Source organism: Tachysurus fulvidraco, chromosome 18, assembly GCF_022655615.1.
Source record: "Tachysurus fulvidraco isolate hzauxx_2018 chromosome 18, HZAU_PFXX_2.0, whole genome shotgun sequence".
NCBI lineage: Eukaryota > Metazoa > Chordata > Actinopteri > Siluriformes > Bagridae > Tachysurus > Tachysurus fulvidraco.
Window position 1 is genome coordinate 14,999,141 of NC_062535.1, and position 18,133 is coordinate 15,017,273.

Sequence of the window (18,133 nt, forward strand, 5' to 3'; positions counted from 1 at the left end):
CATGTTTGACTTTAGTGTTTTTTTCGAATTCCAACGACCACTTGGACATGGCGATGTTATTAATTACAGAAACAACATGACATTGTGACAGCGTCCTACACAAAGAGATGAACGATAAACTGGGTTCGGTGCAGAGATTTGCCATGCATGAGGGCAGATGAATAAGTCTGCGATCTGATTGGCTGATGGTTATCCACACTGCTTGTCATCTAGGTGCTCGAGCATGGCCTCGAGTCATGCGTCCAGACTTATGGTTAAAATCGCATAGTGGAAGATCTCTGTTGTTAAGTTGTTGTTGGTTTTTTTTTTTACAAGCAGAGGTGGAACCAAGACGTTCCAGTCCCAGACGCTTGCTCGAGCTGTAGCTTTCATTCAAGTCTCTGTTCTCGACCTTCGAAATCAGGAGTTAAAAACCCAAACTAAGGTCCATCAAAGTTGTGTCTGATGCCTCTTTTCCACCGGAAAGAACCGGGTGCTGGTTCAGAGCTAGCGCTGGTGCTGGTTCAGAGCTAGCGCTGGTGCTGGTTCAAAGTTGGTTCCACTGGTGAACCTTCTAAGAACTGCTTTGCCTTTCCACCGGCTAGAGAGCCATCAGAGCGCCGAGTGTGACGTCACTGCATACGTGTCACGTGTCCCAGCAACATTAGCGCAGCAGTGGCAAACAAAAACACAACAACAATGGCGGATGTTGCTTTACTGTTAATGCTCATGGCTTTGCGAACCTACATTGTCATCCAAACGCGGCGAATAAAACGTGTACGTGCGGCTCCGTGTAATCTGTATAAACGGAGGTTGTAATCGAGAAAGTACATAACATTATTTTATCGTTAACACAGAAAAAAATTTTTAGCCTAGCATGTAGCTACCTACTATCATGTGCTGATAATATATCATATCGCGGTAAAGTAAAAGTGTATTAAACATTAGTATATTCAAGGAACATTATCAAATGCGCTAACAGTAGCCCCGCCCACAGCTCCTGACACAAGCGGTTCTTAAGTCTAGACCAGCGACGTTTTGGTGCTACTTAAGAACCACTTTTCCTGGTTCAGAGCCGGTGCTTTGGCTGTCAAAACAGAAAGAACTGGTTCTAAATTAGGCTCTGGCTCCGAACCAGCACTCGAACTGCCTCGGTGGAAAAGGGGCATGAGTCTCTTTTAGCTTTTTTCCCACCAGGTGATCCTGACCCCTTTCTGCGGTCTTTAGGACTGATATTTTTTGCACTCAAGCCTCCATCAGTTCAACAACAACAACAACAAAAAACTGCATACACTGCATGTTAAAACTCCGAATTTCCTTTTCACACATTTACTTTCTACCAACAAACATTAAGAGCAGGGAAATGGTTTATAAATCACACTCTCGGTCACTCAGGTGCCAATAGCTTCCTTTTAACTCTTCCTCGACATCCCAGGGAGTTTTTCCCTCATCCTTCTCGTCCGTTAGGGTTAAAATGATATCCTGGGTTTACGTCTTTCTGTAAAGCTGCTTTGTGACAAAGTTTCATCGGTTTGCTCTAAAGCGAAGAGGAAAAGCCAGTCAGATCAGTAGAAAGTAGCTGCTTGACCTATGCATTTTAATTTTTAACAGATCTTGACTGTTGCTCTCCGTGTTCTCATCTCAGCCGCGTATACATTCCGTATGTTTAGATGTTCTACAAAAGAACAAGAACCCTTGTCCAATAAGCTTCGTTCTTTCAAAAGAACCATTTTCGCTACTCCATTAGCTTACTTTACGCACGATATTTGAAGGATTAGGAAGATATAGTAATTACAAGATAGCTATAATTACTGTAAGCATGCCACTTTACGCACATATCGGTGCGCTTAAGTATTTACTATTCACTAGCGTGATCGCTTTTGACAACACGTAGAATGCAGCTCTACCTGTTACGGCCTGGAGAAGTTTCCATTCCGAGTCTGACATGGCATGGCATGAGGTGATCTTATCGCAGGAAGGCACTTTTGATTGTGTTAAATTTAGCCGGATTTAGATTTTGATCTAAACGTAATGTTTTGATTTCCTGCTACGTTCGAGGTTTATGTTTAAAACCACGTCAAAATCTACAACAAAATGCTACACAAACTGTGTGTGTGTGTGTGTGTGTGTGTGTGTGTGTAAGGATTAGGATTAGAAATAAAACACTAGAACTACAGTCTGAATAAATGTGTTTTCCGTATTTTACAGCCTAGATGAAAGCAGGTTTATGTATACAGACGTTCATAGCATACATTTTTGTGTAGCAATAACGAGACGATCCTGCACGCGTGGGAAAGCCTTTAACAGAGATTCCACATAATTGAGTCACAGATCACGAGAACATGCAGAAACTCTGATAATCCTCCAATCCAGAAATGTGTTTTTTAATCTTGAGTATATACTTGTCTCCCCACCCCCCACCCCCCCCCCCCACACACACGTGATGCAAGTAAACAGACCTTAATGAATGCAGTAGAAACTGATAAAAACCTCAGCTCTAATCTGATCTTGCAGCTTTGTTTTCTGACCCGAGATGCCCTCAGACAAGATCAGACATTTTTCTGAATGAATGAATGAATGAGAGACTGTTTGTGCGTTCTGCAAATTTCTACAGGTGTCTGATCGGCCAATGGTATTTCAGCGGCAGCAGACGGATACAGGCCAAGAGCTTCAGTTAAAGTTCTTCATCATAATGTGGAAAGTGTGACCTCTGTGACTGTAAGCGGTTGCTGGTGTGTGACAGGCTGATCTGAGTATTTCAGGATCTCCTGGGATTTTTGTACACAACAGTCACTAGAGCGGTTCTGTGAGTGGAAACGCCTCGTTCAGAACTGGTTTGATGGATGACGGTAACTCAGGAATTCAGGTAACTAATCCTTACTGAACAGCATCTCTGAACTCACACTGTGATGAACCTTAAGGTGAAATGGCTACAAAGAGATGAAGACCACACTGGATTCCACTCCTGTGACCCAAGACCAGGAATATAAACTGTATAAAATCAGTGAGATCCGATTTTCCCCTCAGTCAGATGTGATCATGCAAACATACTGTACATTTTGATCGTGTTCACAATACGGACAGGCCGAAGGTTTTCTAGACGCTCGGTCAGCCATGGACATTTTTGTTTCTGTCCTCGAAACCTTTCCCATGTTTCGAAACAATGAGTCAGAGCGACCGTTACACAACGACACAATGCAACCTTACATTTCACTTTTTTCCCCCCTCTTTTTCCTTGTTAAAAGAGAGCGAGAGTGTGGCATGATCGGTCAGAAGCAAAGGGAGCCCTGAGGCATTTATGGAGAGGAGAGCAACAGCGGGGAAAGGAGCATGTGTCACTTGCCCCCTCCTTCCCCTCCAGTCAGCCCAGCTCCTGGGTGAATGTGAGCGATCCGTTCCCCGGGGCCGGAAAAACGCGGACTATGCCCAACAACTGTGCACAGAGGAGCCTCTGGAATGCTGGGCATGCGTCTGGAGTGCAGTGACACACTGCGAGCCTGTGACATGGGCAAATAAGGGCTCACTGACACTGCTGAGAAATAGGGGGGAGGATTTGCAGGGGTGGGGGTGCAGGGGTAAACACACGTGTGCACACTCCCCCTACCGGAAATCAGAAAATGGTAGATGCTTACAGTGTCAAGTGTTGAAAGCTGTATCCTTTTACAATACCTTTTACACCTGCCACTGCACCGATTAGGAAATAAATAAAAAAATAAGGGGTGCAAATGGCGGTAGTTACATTCCGTGCTTCTATGTGCTTTTATGTTTGTTTGAAGAAAAAAAAAAATGTATAATGCCATTCACCTGTTTAAACCTTATACTGAAAAGAATTGGTCCTAGATCAGAACCCTGAGGTACTTCATACTTTCAGGCTTTTGGAGTAGTCTGCAAATAAAAGCAATTAGATGCCATCTGCTGTTTTAATTACCAGACTTGTCAGACACTTATCATTTCCGGAGGAGATCTGGAAAATTTCTAAGAAATAGCAGATAAAAATCTAGGTTCTAGAACAGAGCCGTCGTTATGCGTTCGACGAATCGGTGGAGATCTGGATCGCACTGTTCTGGAAGTCACTGTACTCTGTCGATAGGGGTGGAGATAACGAGGCCAGGCCACGTCGAGGTCGACATGTTTCATCGGAAGGAGATCGGTTATTTCATGCCAGTGAAATAAATAAATAACCCCCACAATTCCTTCCAACGTGACGGACACCATTTGTGTTTTTTTTAGCTTGTTTGATTGCTAGGCTCAAGTTTTCACATGTACGAATTTCAGGTCACGTGATTCGACGACGAATCCCTCCGCTCATGGTCTGGGCCACAATTAGCATTACTCGCTACTAACCGTTCCGTCGTCAATTCCTGCTTGGGGTTCGAACGACCGTTAAAGCCTGCGTATGACGGAACACAACCGTCGTCTTGGCGACAAAAGAAAGTGCGTCGGCTTGACACGTCAGTCCCAAGTGACTCAATTCGGTTGGGTTTCTACTTGATGAAGCGTTAAAGAATGTAGATCTGGCTTCATTTGTCATCCTGCACCTTCTCAAACTCCATCAAGTCCAGACACAGAATAATGAGCCGTTAATTGAATCCATAAACATCCGATAGAAAGTGGTCGAATTCCAACTTGTGCAATAGTATAAAGTGAGGCAAAGGTTACAGGATACAAATGGAATTATTTTGAGAGACAGATGCCAATACGGGTAGAACGTCACAGGTCTAGAAAATGCTAAACTACCTGCTTGGTGCATGTCGGTTGTGCAGATAAAAAAAAAAGCAAAGCAACTTTACAGAACACAAACAACAGGATTGCATGCTGTACATGGCCTGGGTATATGTCCTATTGATCGTGTCCACCAAAGTTTGCGTTGAAAAATCGGTAGAAATGATCGACAACACTAACTTAACTCGTCAAATGTCTGACACGCTCGTTCTAAAAAAGCCTGAGAAAAAAAATTTAAAAAAAAGAAGTTAAAACATGAGAAGTGTCAGAGTGTCTGTCTTTGCTTTAAAGAATACCGCTGTCAAAGATAATTATAGGTATTCATGTCCAAAAGACAGGTCTTTCTTGCTTGGCATTTGGGTTCCCACCTCAGCAAACAACAAAACAATGTAGTAAAAAGTAAAACACGTGTTAATAAGGGAACATCATGTATATAATGGGTTTGGTACGCTCTTTTTTAGAAGCTGTGACCTCGGCTGAACTTGGCAGAAAGCGATTATACCATTGAAATGTACCATGAGGCAGGAACCGTGTACGGGAGCGGGTGTGTGGGGTCAGGAGTAGTTCGAAAAATGCCTTGAATAGATCAGATTCTATATGGTTATAAATATGGAGATCTTCCCTCTTGAGCTACACTCATTGTCTAATTCAATACCTAAATCTACCAGATTGATCGTTTTGTACTAATGATGTCTGCTGCTGCGGACATGGAGTTGACACTGAAGGTCTGAAACACGTCCTGCGGTCTGGATCGTATATACTGAAAAATTGCCTGCGAGGACGATGACGTGGGCGTTTGAGGAACGAAATAATCATGAAAATGGTTTTGCCTTAAAGGCAAACCCGGGCATGTTTTATTGCCTGTGTGCACATCGTCTATGATGCAAGTTCATGACAAAATGTTCTGCTTAAAAAAACTGATGTTGATAAGATATTTAAATCAGCATCTGGAAGGAGGAAATGTCGAGGCTAAACACCGGTGACTTAAACGTAAAGCTCACGTTTACGGCTACAAAGGCGTATCGTCTAGGATTTATCCTTAATCCCACAATGCATTGCAAGAGGTAAAGGGATAAATTATTAGTTAAAAATATCAAGTGTGCAAGTGTGGTGGAATCTTGAATTAACCCTAATCGATATCCACAAACACGGCACCGGCTAACAAAGGGACGGCCTACACACAGACAGAAGGAAGGATTCCTGATAGTAAGGTCGATGGTAAAGGTTGTTAAGAAGGATGATGGTGGAGCGGAGAACGGCTGTAGCTTGGTGACGATGGCCGTGGAGTAAAAGGGTTTATACAAAATCAGGAATGCGCGCGCACATCAGTGACCGAGAGGAAAAAGAAAACGCCTTTCCGTCTTTCTTTTTTTTCCTGGGTTCTGTTTCTTTGTGTGTGGCTTTTAACTTGACCTGGCGCCCGCAGATGATGGGAACGGGATGCCTGATATCATTTGAAATAAAATGAACACTGTGTTTATTTATTCGTTGTACTTCATTACTGATGAGGAAGGAGTGAAAGACTTCGTCAGATCATAGAGAGAGAGAGAGAGAGAGAGAGAGAGAGGGGGGAAAAAAGGCTAAACATTTACATATAAGACCTGAGACATTTCACAGGAACCTGGGCTCGTGCATGCGTGCGTGCGTGCATGCGTGCATGCGGACAGGGGACCGGGTGACAGATGTAAGACGTGGCCCTGTCGAGACTTCCTGTTAGAGCTGTGAAGATGTTTGTTTGATGATTTCTGCAGATATTCTGTGTAATAAAGTGGCAGAAGGTTGACTTCCTGAGCTCATGATGTGTAAAGTTACTGTGTTACTGCGTTTCTCACGGCCAACACATCGCTCACATTCTCACCAGACCAGGACAGAAATCTGGAGTTTTTAACATCATTAGATAAACAGCTCTGGGGGACTAGCAAACAGCTTGTGTTGCATCAGGGCGCAACCTAAGCAGCACTGTAGTGACTCAGGGATGTTTGGTTACTAACCCATTAACCCTTAAAGCTTGTTAAACTGGACTGAGAAGCCACCAAACCTATTAGAGCCGAGTAACTGAACGTCCTCCCTCCTCCTCTTCAAACTCTATCAAGTCCAGACACAAAGCCGTGACTCAGATCGGTTCGATTCCATACAAAGGGAGTGAAATAGTTGTGCGATTAGTGTGACGCTAGATAGAGAGGCTTGGGTGATTTTGCTTTTTGCACGATTTTAGGAGAGACGAATCGGAGTTAGGGCTTTGAATGGAGTCGCCGAATCAACAATGTGTTGAAAAAAAAAGCTTCGACAGAATTAGAAGCAGAACGATTGCACACGTTATTCAACATCCTGATTCTTCCCTTTTCTAAAGAACACTTTCATAATAATGAGTCACACCTGAAGCTTTGATACTATTCAGTACTCACATAGTTGCTACTGGCTTTGTGTTTCCTGTGAAGCATAAAATACAATCATCACAAATATTTTTCACTCAGGTCGTGGGAGTAAGAATGAGAGATGACAGAGAGAAAGAGAGAGAGAGAGAGAGCAAAGTGTGTGTGTGTGTATGTGTGTGAGAGAGAGAGAGAGAGCACAGAGTGTGTGTGTGTGTGAGAGAGAGGGAAAGAGAGAGAGCACAGTGTGTGTGTGTGTGTGTGTGTGTGAGAGAGAGAGAGTGAGCACAGAGTGTGTGTGTGTGTGTGAGAGAGAGAGAGAGAGAGAGAGAGCACAGTGTGTGTGTGTGTGTGTGTGTGTGTGTGTGTGTGTGTGTGTGTGTGAGAGAGAGAGCACAGAGTGTGTGTGTGTGAGAGAGAGAGAGAGCACACAGTGTGTGTGTGTGTGTGTGTGTGAGAGAGAGAGAGAGTGAGCACAGAGTGTGTGTGTGTGAGAGAGAGAGAGAGAGCACAGTGTGTGTGTGTGTGTGTGTGTGTGTGTGTGTGTGTGTGTGTGTGTGTGTGTGTGTGTGTGAGAGAGAGAAAAGAGTGTGTGTGTGTGAGAGAGAGAGAGAGCAAAGAGTGTGTGTGTGAGAGAGAGAGAGAGAGAGAGAGAGAGCAAAGAGTATGAGAGAGAGAGAGAGAGAGAGAGAGTGAGAGTGTGAGAGTGTGTGAAAGGGAGAGAGTGAGAGAGAGTGTGTGAGAGGGAGAGTGTGAGAGAGAGAGTGAGAGAGAGTGTGTGAGAGGGAGAGAGAAGGAGAGGGAGAGTGAGAGAGAGAGTGTGAGAGTCAGAGAGAGTGAGTGTGAGTGTGAGAGTCAGAGAGAGTGAGTGTGAGTGTGAGAGAGAGAGAGAGAGAGAGAGAGAGAGTGAGAGAGAGTGAGAGAGAGTGAGTGTGAGTGTGAGAGAGAGAGTGTGAGTGTGAGAGAGAGTGAGAGAGAGAGAGAGAGAGTGAGAGAGTGAGAGTGAGAGAGAGTGAGTGAGAGAGAGAGAGAGTGAGAGAGAGTGAGAGAGAGAGAGTGAGAGAGAGAGTGAGAGAGAGTGAGTGTGAGTGTGAGAGAGAGAGAGAGAGAGTGTGCCTGTGCACTCACTGCTCGAGTAGCTGATTGTATCTGGCCTGTGTCTCTCTCTCGGCTGCGACGGCTCGCTCCTTCTCGAGCACAGAGTTGTCTCGAGCCTCACGCAGGTTTCTAATGGGGGGGAAAACAAACCAAAAAAAAAAAACAAAGCAGACACAAAGTCAGCTCCTTGTGTATCATCATCATCATCATCATCACGTTGAATAAAAACTTTGATTTCGGTGTTTTTTTAACAAATTCTTCGCTTGCTTATTTGCATATGCATGTAAATATACACTAAACTCATGACTATCAAAATAAATGAACCTAAACTTTTCTTCTTCGTTGTGATTCTAACAAACGCCGCTGCAAACCAAGACATTCTTATAATCATCGAGTGACCTGAATATTATCACCAATTACTAGGGAGCAAGAATTGTTTTATTTGATTTTTTTTTATTTTGCATTTCACAATACGCAAATCTGTTTGCAGAGCCTTGGTATGAAATATTATACCTGATCTTTACAGATAAAAAAAAAAGAAAATAAATAAATAAATAAATAAACAAATAAATAAATAAATAAATAAAAATTAAGCAATTAGCATGATGACACACAACCAGCTCAATTACACAGAAAAGTGTAAAATGTTCACACGCTTAGCTAAAATGTGTTGCTTGCTGTAGTCTCCGCGTCCTTGCGAGACTTGATTATTCAAAAAAAAAGTTTAAATATTTAAAAAAAAAAAAAAGTTTAAAATAAAATCGACTTTGTTGCTCACTCGATGTTTTCCACAGACGTTTAACATAGTAAGAATTCAGTAAATAAATAAATAAATTCTGTTGCACATGTACATAAAGAGGACTTGTGGTCAAACTTTGGACTCAAAACCCCAGAATGCAATTTCTTTTTTTTTTCCGGTCACTAGTGCAGAACTTGTAAAGCTTCAGGAGTCCGTTGTTCAAACTGCAGCGCTCCTAGTGGCCATGTGGAGAACTGCATGCTGAGTTTCTGTAGGTTTGTGTTCCTACAGAAGCAGATGAGTGTTTTCTAACCGCCCGTGTTACGGAAGAACTTTTCCCTCCAGGATACAACAAATTCTATTTATCAAGCCCCGATGTGAGGACGATCGGAGTTGTTGGGACAGAAGCTCACCTGTTCTCTCTCTCGTACAGCTCTTTGGACGTGCGCTGCAGGCTCTCGATCTCCTGGTTGGTCTGCAGTCGGATGTGCTGCAGCTCGTCCCTCAGTTTGTTCTCGTACTCGGTCTTATAGTGATCCCTGGTGGAGAGACGGATCGTCGCTTTAATGCAAAAATACTTTGCACTTCGAGTGTTGATCCAAAACCGAACCGATTGCTTAGAAGCTAAATGTTTGTTAGTTAGGGACTTCTGTCTAGAGTGAATACTGGAAAAAAAAATCCTGATATTCAGTTAACTCCTGCCATCTTGAATGGTTGAACCGTTCCTCACATTCAGCAGACATTTTCCTGCTGTTGATCTGACGTGGCTTGAAAAGGTTTGATGCGTCAAACGGTCGTTAATGTTATTTGTGAACGGTTTGATTTGACACGTCAGCGTAGACTTCAGGAATCTCTTTACTCCATCAGATGAAACCCTAAAGTGATTGTTGCCTGTTAGAGTTTTTTTTTCCACTGCAGTTTCTAATCGGCGTAGCTAATAGATGCTAACCGAGAACTTGTCTAATGTTAGACATGCGCTGATAGAGTTGACTTAATAACTTTAGGTTGTGTTAAGAGGAAGTGCGGACGCTGCATCAGTGCATCCTTTGAGCAAGAAAATTGAACTGAGACGAAAGCTCAAGATAAACATGAGATAGTAGGGAGTGGGCGGGGCTTCTGATTAACACGTCGATACGACTGTCGATCGTTCATATATATATATATACACTTGCATGGTGCATGCTGGGTAATATAGCATTGCTATATTATATTATAATATAGCATTATCCACTGACGGATGCAATACAGAGTTCTCGCGATGCTACACAAGACGATGAATGACGTAAACGTAATCGGTATGTTTGAAAGTTCTCCCTAAGGCTCGGGCTAGTATACAGACCTGGAAGCCACGTATTTGTCGTAAGCCTCCTCTCTGGCCTTCTTGCAGTCCTCCAGCTGCACCTGCAGCCTCTCCAGACGATCCTCTTCATGAGCACAGCGCACGTTCAGCTCCATGTTCTGTCGGCTCAGATATTCCTTATCCTTCTGAAGCAGCGTGACAGACTGCTGCAGCGTGGCCACCTGCGCGATAAGAACCAACACAGGATTAGATCAAATGGAGATGAAGAGAGTTCTCTGGATGCGGAGCGTTCGGGTTGTCGGTTACCTCTTTGCTGAGATCGTTCCTCTCCTTGGTCAGGGCGGTTTGGGTCAGGTCAGTCATCTCCTGCTTCTTCCTCAGCTCTCTGACCTCGGCTTCGTACACGTCTCTCTCTCTAAGCCAAACAAAGCGTTCGCCGTTGCGATTACCATCGGATTGTCACGTGAACGGGTTTAAAATAGAAAGAAATGATGCTGAGAAAGTGTGTAATATTCTGGATGTTATGGGCATCTTGATTCAGTTTAAAGCCCTCGGCTCCTTTTGGAGCATGGATGTGGGGCATTAGTGTTAGAGATCAGACCCTGATGATGTTCCAGTTCATCTTAAAGGTCTTCACTGGGGTCAGTGCAGGACACACGGGTTCTTCTTCCAGACCAACCTTCCCCTACACACCATGTCTTAGGGATGACTAGGGATGTTGTTGCCTAGTGGTTATGGTGTTGGACTAGTGATCGGAAGGTCATGGGTTTGAATACCAGATCCACCAAGCTGCCACTGCTGGGCCCCTGAGCAAGGCCCTTAACCCTTAATTGCTCAGTTGTATAAAGTCACTCTAGATAAGGGCGTCGTCATGGAGCTTGGAGGCTTTGTGTTATTCACAAGAGCATCGTCATGCTGGAACAGTGTCTGAGACTCTTAATTTCAGCTTCAGTATACAAAGACATTCTATATGCCTGCGCGCGCGCGCGTGTGTGTGTGTGTGTGTGTGTGTGTGAGCCATCCACATATTTCGCTTCATGTCCTCACCGCTTGACCTTGTCATAGTTCTGACGTTTGTAGTCTCCCTCCTGGATGAGCTGCTTGGTGTCGGCCAGTTCTAGCGTCAGTCTCTGGCTGCGGATCTCCAGCTCTGATCGCGCTCTTCTCTCGTCCTCGTAGCTCTAGACGTGAACATCAGATAAGCTGAAGAACGTTAGACTATTCGATTGTGTGCTAACGTGGAGTATGTTAAATAAAAACCTGAGAAAAATAAAAGCACTATTATTATCGGTAGCTCCTTCTTCTACTGCTACCTCCATACGAATAGTGAGGTCTTCTGTACCTCCATGAGGGAGTTGATTTGTTTGCGATGGCTGTCCAAGTCGTCCATCAGCTGGTGCTTCTTCGCTTGTAGCTCGGTCACCAGAGCTCTTAACGGTGTAACCACCTCATAGAAGCGCACCTGAATCCACAGTGGAAGGGATTACAGCTGTGCTCATGTACACACACACACACACACACACACACACACACACACACACACACACACACACACACACTTATGAGCGATATGTACATCAATGTGCTTACCGCTACATATTCAGGGATGGAGAGCTTGTCTTCAGGAAGATCTCGCAGCTCCAGATACTTCTCCTCGCTCAGCTCGACGTCCCTCAGGCTGCGCCGGATGTCGCCGGCTCGCTCGCACAGCTGCCGGTTTGTGTCCTCCAGCTGTTTCTGGCGCACTAAAATGGTGTCCATCTCCTGTTTCATCAGAGCCTGCTGTTTCCTGTGACCGAGACGAGACACGCCACAGTGTTAGTGTCGATGCCGTGATGAATGTTCTCCATCACACGGATGTGAGCGATGCGGCTATCTACACACCCTAAAAAGGGATCTGGGGTAAAGACAGGGTTTGCACAGGGACTTGAATTATGTGTAAACTGAAAATAAGTAAAGTACTTCGACTCACACAGAGAGACAGACAGACAGACAGACACAGACATTAAAGGTGGGGTCTCCGATATTTGAGAAATGCTTCTGAAAACTGCGTTGGGCCATCAAACAAAACAAAAATCTGAACAAATGTGTAGCCAATGAGCAGAAAGGGGCGGGTCTTGTCAATATGGGCGGAGAGAGTGTTCAGTGCGCACGTCCGCATATTCACAGATCGGAGTTTCCCGAGTCAATAACTCCTGAGCTAAACGCTGTTACTACACAAAATTTCCTGCTCCTTCAGTTCTCTCCAGCGCTGGAAAGCTGATCCTATATTAACACGTCCTACTTCTTGCCTTATCGTAAGTTTTTCTTCTCTTTCTTTCTTTGTTTTTATCCTCCATGTCAATGTTAAAACTGCTTTCTGCTAATGTCACACATGCGCACTGAACACTCTCTCTGCCGCATATTGACAAGCCCCGCCCCTTCCTGCTCATTGGCTACACGCTAGTTTTGATTTTTGTTTAGCTTGTCGTCCCGACTCAGTTTTCTGAAGCATTTCTCAAATATCAGAGACCCTGCCTTTAACCTGCCAGTGTCTGCTCTCCTGTCTGTTTGTGTATTCTGTCTTTCTGTCTGTCCTTCTGTGCATTCATCCTTCTGTCTGTCTGTCTGTGTAATCATCTTTCTGTATGTCTACCCCTGTGTATTCATCCTCCTGTCTCCCTCCTTCCAGCTATATCCATCCTCTTGCCTGTCTATTCCTCCGTTCATCCTCCTGTCCATCTGTCTGTCTAATCTATGTCCCTCTCTCTATCTCTATCCATCCACCTGTCTGGTTATCTGTAAGGTTCAATTCTTCTGAGAGAATTCTGACAGAATCTTCTGAGTTTGAGTATACAAACCTTACCAGGGCAGGAAGGTGTGTGTGTGTGTGTGTGTGTGTGTGTGTGTGTGTGTGTGTGTGTGTACTGAGCACTAACCTGTTCTCATCCTGCTGCACTTTGAGCTGACTGTCCAAACGAAGTGCAAGGACCTGCTTCTGATGCAGAGCATCATTCAGCTGTTCCTCCAGCTCCTCCATCTACATCACACACACACACACACACACACACACACACACACACACACACACACACACATCAATCCAATCCCACCTCAAACAAAGTAACATCACATCATCGTTGTGCTTTCCCACTTTGGTCAGGTGTTCCACTTTCAGGTTGTCGATGATGAGTTTTTTCTGTGAAAGCTCGATTTTCAGGAGCTGGAGGTTGTGCAGAAGCTCCTTCCTCTCCAGCACCTGCTTGGTGACATTGTGAGTGCTGCTTTTCTCGTCTGAGGAGGAGATGTCCTCCGTGGGAACTGTGGTCTCCAGACTGATCTCCTCTGACTCCAGTGAGCTGGAGATGTTCACCCGCTGACTCGCCTTCTGCTTTTTAGGGGCCATGTTCCAGCTGAGGAAACAATGCAATTAAATAAGTGTGACGAGAGAGAGAGAGAGAGTTAACACTTGTTTTGCTCTTGTTAACTTAACTTCCGGTCAAAACTGACGCTAGTAAAGTCATCAAAGACTGCAGTTATGCTAACGAACTTAGCAGCCTGTTGACACTGAGGCTAAAACACTACACAGTGTTAGATATGTGACACCATTTGTGTTGTTAAAACAAGGTCAAATGTCTTAAATCCAATTAAAGCCACGTACCAAACTTTACTCTGTTCAAGCGTCCCGCCGCTTAGTAACCACCAAAACAAAGCAAACCGGAAGTCACGCACTGCCTTTTCTTCGCTGCATTGAAGTGTCTGCCTTCCAACGGATATCGCCACCTATAGGACTGAAGTGTAATAACGCCACTGCTCAAATGTGTGGTTTTAGTGCAAGCGGGTAAATAAATACATACATAATTAGATAGATAGATAGATAGATAGATAGATAGATAGATAGATAGATAGATAGATAGATAGATAGATAGATAGATAGATAGATAGACAGACAGACAACTATATCTCATACAAAGTTATATTACGCATATAATTTAACTGCAAAAATATAAAACATTTTAAACTAATATTGAATCAACGTATTCATTATTTATTGATTTTCTAAGTCAATATAACGCAAACTATATTTGCTATTCTGTTCCTCTTGACGTTAATTTAACGGTTTGAGCGCCATCTTGCGTTGACTGACGGTAGTTCAGGACTTTTATTTTGAAACCAGAAGTTGGTATTTTTCTATGCGTTGGTAGTGTATGTTTTGCTTGTTGTTACATTTGAATGGATTTGTAGCCATGTCAAGTGATCATATAATCGGTCCTGCTTTACCACCGGGGTTACGAGCCGGCAGGAACGATGAATCAGATGAAGACGACACGAGTATGTTTAAAAAATGCTAACTATTGAGCTAATATGCTACTAGTCTGTGCATCAAGATCAAACCCAGGAAGCAAAGTAACCTTGTATGTCTTGATTTGGATACAATTTATTTCGCTGTGTATTTAACATATCATTTATATTATCTTTTGCAGTCATAGGTCCAGCTCTTCCCCCTCTGTATAAACGCACAGAGTCCTCAAGCTCATCTAGTGATCAGGAAGAAGTCGTGTTCAAGAGAGCCAAATACTCAGGATACAAAGGAGAGGCAGCTGAGAGGTGTGAGGAGGAGGAGGAGGATGATGATGATGGATTCTTTGGTCCAGCTCTGCCTCCAGGATACCAAATGCAAGGCAGTTCACCTGAAAGGTGAGACAAAATAAACATCAAGGGATAAAGTCCTCTTCTTTGATGCTCCAGTCCTGGGACGTAATTAGTACAAATTTACTGATTTTTGTTCTTATAAGATTGCAGCTAGATACTGGTATTTTTTCAGGTCCCGTTACAGAGGATATGACGTTTAACGAGTCGGTGGATTTGTCCTGTTTTTGTTATTCCTTTATATTTTGTGCCATCATTTCTGAATTCCTATTAGGAAATAATCAGATGTCAGTCAGCTTTCAGATAAACTCTGCTGATCGTGTCCAGTGAATTGTATTGAGTCTCTGTAGGCCCTGTTTAAGCATTCTGTTTTCAATTAAAATCATGTTATGACCATCTGGAACCCGTTCAGTCCTAAGTGATTTATCCCGTGGTGACCCACAGGGCTGAGTACTGCACCCTTTTCTATTGAACTTCCTTTCGTTACATGTAGGCTGCCTGTGCTGGGACCCGCGCTGCCTCCGGGCTTTAAAAGGAAGCAGAATGATGATGATGAGGATGAGGAAGAGAGTGAAGAAGGAGGGATTCTAGGACCGGCACTTCCTCCTGGATACAAAGCGGAGTCTTCCAGCAGTGAGGGAGAGGACGGGGACGTGATTGGGCCCATGCCATCCAAAGAGGAAGTTCAGAGTTCCGTGGCACTGGACTTTGAAAGAAGAGCGAAAAGGATGAAGGACCGATTACTGGGGCGCGAAGTGAGAGTTCTGCTTTCTTTGCTGTTCCAATCAGATCTAAAACTTTAGCTTGTTCTGAGTCACTCAGTGTGTTTCAGGATGAGACTGAGAAGCCTCAGAGGGAGAGCTGGATGATGGAGCTGCCTCCTGAGCTGCAGCATGTCGGATTAGAAGCACGAACCTTTAAGAAGAGATCAGGACCCGAGAATAAAGACCGCTCCATCTGGACAGACACGCCCGCCGACCGAGAGCGCAAAGCCAGGGTCAGTTTCGAAGTTTTGACACTTTTTTTTTTTTTTTATCCCACTCCTCGTCTGATCTTATGCTTTATCTGAATCTGTCTGTCTTTAAGGAGCGACAGGAAGCGAAAGAGAAAGGAGAGACGTCCAAAGACGACGGCCCTCGTCTCTCCAAGAAAGATCTGGAAATGGCAGAAAAAGTGTCCAAGTATAACGTAAGTGTTTGTTTGTTTGTTTGTTCTTGTTTGTTTGTTTGTTCGTTCTTGTTTGTTTGTTGTTTCTAAACACTCAGCTCTACGAAGGTTACGGTTTAAAGGCATATCAATTACACCTCTTTATAAATATACAGAAAACTCCAAAATTATTGACACCCTTTGCCCTACACTTGCGGTTATTGTTCTAGTGATCGTTGTTAGTCTTGGTCGGTCAGAATGCTAGTTTCAAAATTATTGGCACCTTTCCTGTTAAAGGGTCATGAACAATTTGTCTGTTTAGAAATCTATTTCACTGTAAAAGGAAACGTAGGTCGATTTTTATTTTTTTTTTTTTTTAATTGTACAACCGCTGGTTCTCCTTGTCAGGATTCCAAGAGAGGGGAGTCGCTCATGACCATACACGCCAAGAAAATGAAGAGGAAAGCTGAGGAGGACTCGAACAAGCCGGTCGAGAGGAGGCCCTTCGACCGAGACGCCGACCTGCAGGTGAACCGTTTCGACGAGGCGCAAAAGAAAGCTCTGCTGAAGAAGAGTCAAGAGCTCAACACGCGCTTCTCACACAGCAAGGATCGAATGTTCCTCTGAGGAGCTTGTTACACCTAAAGTAATGTTGTTTAAAAAAAATCATGGACACCATTAAATGTGCGGTTTGTAAAAGTCTAAAGTTATCTCGTTTTACCATATAATATGATAGAATGCATCAGAACAGTTAGGAAATATAAAACAGAATTCTACACATTGCCAAGTGATGATTCATGCTGGATTTCTGGCCCTGAAAATTAGCTTTGCCCCAAAGCAAATACATGTTTTTACAGAATATAGACAGCAGCATTCTGGAAACTTGAGCATCGGGCCACCACGCTGAGTAGTAGTTTGAACAATCAACCACAAATGGTGACAACTGGAAACATCTCCTGTCTGCTCTCAGATTTCTCTGAACATCAACAGGGTTTCAAACATAATGTCCTAAACAAGACATACTTCCAGTTCTATTAGTATGATATTGTACAGGATTGTCTTTACTCTGTAGTTTGGGTTTGGGATTTTTTTTTTTTTTTTTTTTTTTTACCACAAGAGGATGTGACGTCAAATATAAAATTGTTTTTCCTGTGCTGTATTTTCATGCTTTTATAAAGATGAGATTAAAAATGAGATTTCCTTGTTTCCTTAATTTGATCTCTATCCATACATCTATTTTCTGAGGCTTATCTTACACAGGGTTACATTTAACCTGCTGTTTTGTCCCAAGGAAAACCCATTGAAAGCAATATCATTTCTGGTCACATTTTGGTGCTTTTGTGTCAATTTTGTTGTTTATTTATTGATGTATTTTCTTTCATAGGCGTGTGTTGTGAGTATAAGTGATTGACTCATTAATTACAGTTATAATACTTTCAGGGCTCTTTTGTCACGCTCTCCCATCACACATTGTATTTGTCAGAAAAACGTAGTATTTATCATGTATTTAATAAGCCGCAGCACCCAAAATGTATCTGTCGTACCGGTGTCTCTATGGAACCGGGCAGGAATCAAGCGCGTCTCCTCTGGAGTTCTTAGTCGAGTCTGACACTTATCAGCCAATCAAAAAAAAGAGGCTACACAATAGCCAATCAGAAAATAGCACTATTGTATATGGGTAAGATTTAACACAACAACCAATGGAAAAAAAAAAGCATATCCTGGAATTGTTCAGCATCCTCGTTCGCCCACAGAGAAAACCACTGGAGCTGCGAGCATCACTTTGAGCACAGAGTAAGTCGTGATCTCCTGTTTTAATGTTACAACAAATTCACAAATTCTTGTTTGACACAAAAAATTACATTTTGATTGCCGTTAGAGACGTTTCCCAGATAATCAGCATCAGTTTTTCATGAGTGTCTGTAACTTGGCCAACAGTTTTACAGCCTGTTCACTGACAACACCTGCTCAGAACAAATGGTCTAGTCCAGTGGTTCTCAAACCAGGGGCCCTGAGATGGTGCCGGAGGCCCCGGTTTTATGACATTTTATAAAATAATGAATTTATCATAAATTCTGTGTAATTAAATCTCAGAAAAATAAGGCTACTAACCAACAGCACTACATTGTATAATTTAATGTGTTTTGT

At 43.4% G+C, this 18,133-nt stretch overlaps 2 protein-coding genes across 4 annotated transcripts in view; one reads left to right on the plus strand and one right to left on the minus strand.

The window, feature by feature from the left end:
• pibf1 (progesterone immunomodulatory binding factor 1) overlaps nucleotides 1-14,011 on the minus strand; it is a 32,750-nt gene extending 18,739 nt beyond the window's left edge. For 2 of the 3 annotated variants that reach the window (XM_047803284.1, XM_047803285.1), the window contains exons 1-10: nucleotides 13,851-14,011; nucleotides 13,344-13,602; nucleotides 13,129-13,229; nucleotides 11,801-11,999; nucleotides 11,553-11,672; nucleotides 11,258-11,391; nucleotides 10,517-10,625; nucleotides 10,250-10,431; nucleotides 9,324-9,449; nucleotides 8,202-8,300 (exon numbers count right to left, since the gene is read on the minus strand). In XM_047803284.1, coding sequence (XP_047659240.1) covers nucleotides 8,202-8,300; nucleotides 9,324-9,449; nucleotides 10,250-10,431; nucleotides 10,517-10,625; nucleotides 11,258-11,391; nucleotides 11,553-11,672; nucleotides 11,801-11,999; nucleotides 13,129-13,229; nucleotides 13,344-13,595 — 1,322 coding nt within the window. In that variant the 5' untranslated portion in view covers nucleotides 13,596-13,602; nucleotides 13,851-14,011. The remainder of the gene's footprint in view (nucleotides 1-8,201; nucleotides 8,301-9,323; nucleotides 9,450-10,249; nucleotides 10,432-10,516; nucleotides 10,626-11,257; nucleotides 11,392-11,552; nucleotides 11,673-11,800; nucleotides 12,000-13,128; nucleotides 13,230-13,343; nucleotides 13,603-13,850) is intronic. The other variant, XM_047803286.1, reaches the window with a different exon arrangement.
• A 342-nt stretch (nucleotides 14,012-14,353) lies between these two features.
• Nucleotides 14,354-17,424, plus strand: gpalpp1 (GPALPP motifs containing 1). The gene is made up of 6 exons (XM_047803287.1): nucleotides 14,354-14,521; nucleotides 14,674-14,887; nucleotides 15,333-15,594; nucleotides 15,672-15,836; nucleotides 15,926-16,027; nucleotides 16,394-17,424. Exons 1-6 carry the CDS (start codon nucleotides 14,398-14,400, stop codon nucleotides 16,610-16,612), a joined length of 1,086 nt encoding a protein of 361 aa, XP_047659243.1. The 5' UTR covers nucleotides 14,354-14,397; the 3' UTR covers nucleotides 16,613-17,424.
• Nucleotides 17,425-18,133: the final 709 nt, after the last annotated feature.